General features: G+C 22.4%; 1 protein-coding gene across 1 annotated transcript, besides 9 other annotated features; it reads right to left on the bottom strand.

The window, feature by feature from the left end:
• Positions 1 to 256: 256 nt before the first annotated feature.
• Positions 257 to 435: a microsatellite.
• A 41-nt stretch (positions 436 to 476) lies between these two features.
• Positions 477 to 587: a sequence feature (AT_rich).
• A 154-nt stretch (positions 588 to 741) lies between these two features.
• Positions 742 to 929: a microsatellite.
• Positions 930 to 944: 15 nt separating this feature from the next.
• Positions 945 to 1005: a sequence feature (AT_rich).
• On the bottom strand, positions 1000 to 2884 carry EDI_294890 (DNA mismatch repair protein MSH2, putative; the record flags this gene model as incomplete). The annotated part of the gene is made up of 3 exons (XM_001735953.1): positions 1000 to 1926; positions 1965 to 2467; positions 2530 to 2884. The coding sequence occupies 3 exons, from the start codon at positions 2882 to 2884 to the stop codon at positions 1000 to 1002; spliced, it is 1785 nt and encodes a 594-aa protein (XP_001736005.1).
• Positions 2046 to 2080: a sequence feature (AT_rich).
• Positions 2225 to 2266: a sequence feature (AT_rich).
• Positions 2885 to 2894: 10 nt separating the features above from the next.
• Positions 2895 to 2927: a microsatellite.
• A 140-nt stretch (positions 2928 to 3067) lies between these two features.
• Positions 3068 to 3195: a microsatellite.
• A 1-nt stretch (position 3196) lies between these two features.
• Positions 3197 to 3557: part of a repeat region that runs on past the window's edge.

Consider the following 3557-nt stretch of genomic DNA (forward strand, 5'->3'; position numbering starts at 1 on the left):
TTATTTATCAATTCAATATAATCAATGTGAATTTTGATACTTCTTTATAAAATCAATTTCAATTATGAATATTTCTATACATTTAATATCTTCTTTCTTATTTTATTTGTATTATATCTATTATCTAATTTTGTATATTCTTTTATATTTCATTTCAAGATCCATTTCATAAAATATTATATTCACAACCATGATTAATATCAGAATGAATAACAACAATAAATGACAAACAATAATACAAGAAATAGAAGAAGATAATAAAGAAATCATTTGAAAAACAAAGAAACAGGAAGTAGAAGAAATGATAAGAAGAAATTGATAATAAAAAGAAGAACAAATGAAAATAATAATCAATTTAATGGATTAATAATTTAATTGTATTCAAAAATAAACAAATAATAAAAGTGAATTGAATAAATAAATTAGAACAAATAAGAGAAATAATAAAAAGATGATAGAATGATATTTATTCAATCATTATAATAAATATCTTTATAATGAAGAAATTAACAAGAATAGTAATATAAATTACAAATATTTTAATTAATAAATATCAATTCAATACAATCATTTAATAATAAATAATTCAATGAGAATATAAAAGATACAATCTGTATTAACATAACACATTCAATTCATCAAAAAATAATGAAATTTCACAAACTAATATTTTAACATTCCAAAGAATAGAAATAGTCCTAATAACCAAAAGTACGTATCAAAGAGAAGAGAAAAATAAATAAAATAATAACAGAAAGAATAAAGAAATACAAAAATCATAAAAATAAATAAAGAGAAATAAAATGAAGAAAGAAAGAAGAAATAACAAAGATAATAAACATGACAAAAGAACATATATACTAATGAAAAAGAAATAAACAAGATAGAAGAAATGTAATAAAAGAAGAAATAAAACATGATAATAAAAATGAAACAAAGAAAGGATATATAATATAAAAAGAAATAAAAACAACAATACACTAAATAAATTATTTAATTTTATTTCAGTGAAATTTGTTCAAGTTGTTTTAAAAAAGGATTTGAAAGAAGTAATTGATAATATTTATTTTGAAGAGAAATTAATTGATCAGAAGAAGTAGATTTATATTCATGAATAAAATTATTGATAATAGACTTTCCTTTAACAATATCATCAGGAGTGATTTGTGGAATTTCATCCTTTAAAAGAGGGATTTTATTAGTAAAGATTTCAATTTTCTTTTTAGAATCAGGTTGATCTAAATCAAGTTCTTTTGCTTTTCTTTTTGCTGATTCAACAACTTCATGAGGGAAATCAGCCCATTCAGCAACATAAATTGCTAAACTTTGTTCAGTACTTCCATTCTTAATTTTATATTTTAATACAAGTTGTTTATCAATAATATCAGCTTCAACATGTTTATTTATAACACCATTTACTCTTTTTTCTAATCCTGTAATTTCATGAAAATGGGTTGCAAAAACACAATAACATCCAATATCAATAGCTAAATATTCTGAAATTCCCCAAGCAATTCCAAATCCATCATATGTTGATGTTCCTCTACCTAATTCATCAATAAGAACTAATGAATTTTTTGTTGATTTTTTAATAATTTCTGATGTGTCTTTCATTTCTGACATAAATGTGCTCATTCCTTCAACAATATTATCACCTGCTCCTATTCTACACATTATTTTATCACAAATAGAAATATCTACTTCTGAACATGGAATAAACATTCCAATTTGTGCCATAATAACACATAATCCAATCATTCTTAAATATGTTGATTTTCCTCCCATATTTGGTCCTGTAATAATTTGAAATCTTGTTTCTTTTCTATTAATATCAATATCATTTTCAATAAATGTATTTATACTATTATTTTCAATTAATGGATGTCTTGCTTTTTTAATTTTAATAATTCCTTTTTCACTTTCATTCTTGATTTAGCATATCCTTGATTATTGTCATTAGAAACTGTAGCAAATGATTGAATACAATCAATATATCCAATAATATTTTCTAATTCTTTAAATGTTTCTTTATATCCTTCAATTACTTTATTAATTTCTTCTATAAATTTTTTATTAATTTCTTCTTCTTTTAAATTAAGTTTATCTCTTTTAACATTAAGTGTTTGCATTTCTTTAAATGTAAATTTACATTCTCCTTTAAGTGTTTGAATAACAGTATACTTTTTATTCTTTTTAACTTCTTTTTCATTACTTTTAGATACTCTTAATATTAAATTATTATTATATTCAATTATTTTAATTTTATCTGTTTTAATACTAAGATCATTTGCTGCTTGTTCTAAACATTTTTCAAAAAGTTCTTCTACTTTTTTATGATTTTCTCTTATTTTTTGAAGTCCTTCATCAAAGTCTTCTCTTATTTTAAATACATGATTTTTTGTTTCTTCAATGTCAATAAGTGTTACTACCATTTCTTCAAATTTTTCCATTTCTTCTGAAATTCTTTCTAATGCTTCTATTATTTCTTTTTCTCTTTGTTATTCATTTCTTTTAATTCTTCTTTGATACTTTTACTAATTCTTACTGCTTCATATAATTTGACAATACTTTCTAAATCACTTTTATTTATCCCTTTTATTAACTTCTCTAAATCTGCCATTATTGCTAATTCTTCATTTTTGATTTTTAATCCAATCTCTGAGTTCTCATAAAACCCTTCTACTAATTCTAGTCGTTTATTTATCTTATCCTTATCTATTAATGGTTGTCTAATCCATTCTTTTATCATCTTTTCTCCTATCTTTGTATGTGTTCTATTTAAATGTTTAAATAGTGTCATTTCTTTTTTATCTCCAAACAAGTGAAGTCCTTCAATAGCTTCTTCTTCAATTATCATTCCATTGTCTATTGCAACTTCCTCCATTCTTTATTATTTTTCTTTTTTTTTCTTTTTTTCTCTTTTATTTCAGATTTTTTCATTGTAAGGGATAACAATTTTTATTGATTCATTCTTGATAATATTCATAAGTATTGTAATGAAAACAAAACATGACATTACCATTCAAGGGAATATAGAATAATGAAGAAGTAGTAGTAAATGTATAACAAGAAAGGAATAGAAAAAGGGATTAAAAGAGAATAAGAAAAGAATATAAAATGGAGTGAACAGAAAGATAATATAGATAACACAAATAAGAAACAAAAAACATTAACAAAGAAAATAAAAAGAAAGAAGAAAAGTAGATAATTAAGTATTAATAGAAATATCTTCTATTGTTCCTTGCTCAGGGGAGACTAATCCCGTCCCTTCGCTTAAAAGTATTTGTTCTTCAACTATTAGCTTATTCTTTGCTTTTAGTTGTTGAACGGTGAGAATTTTCTTTTCTCATTTTTGATGTGGAATAGAGTATTTAAACATCCCTTATTTAAATATTCATTATTTAATTTCTTTTTAATTTGATGCGTTTAAATTTCTTCTTCTTTATTTTATTATTTTAAGGAGAATATATAATTACTACTGTATTGCTTTGGGCTAATATTCTTTTAGCCTCATCCACTTGACCCTTTTCTTTTGTTAATCTTTCTTATATTATCAA

Source organism: Entamoeba dispar, genomic scaffold (genome assembly GCF_000209125.1).
Source record: "Entamoeba dispar SAW760 scf_1105229459601 genomic scaffold, whole genome shotgun sequence".
Lineage (NCBI taxonomy): Eukaryota > Evosea > Mastigamoebida > Endamoebidae > Entamoeba > Entamoeba dispar.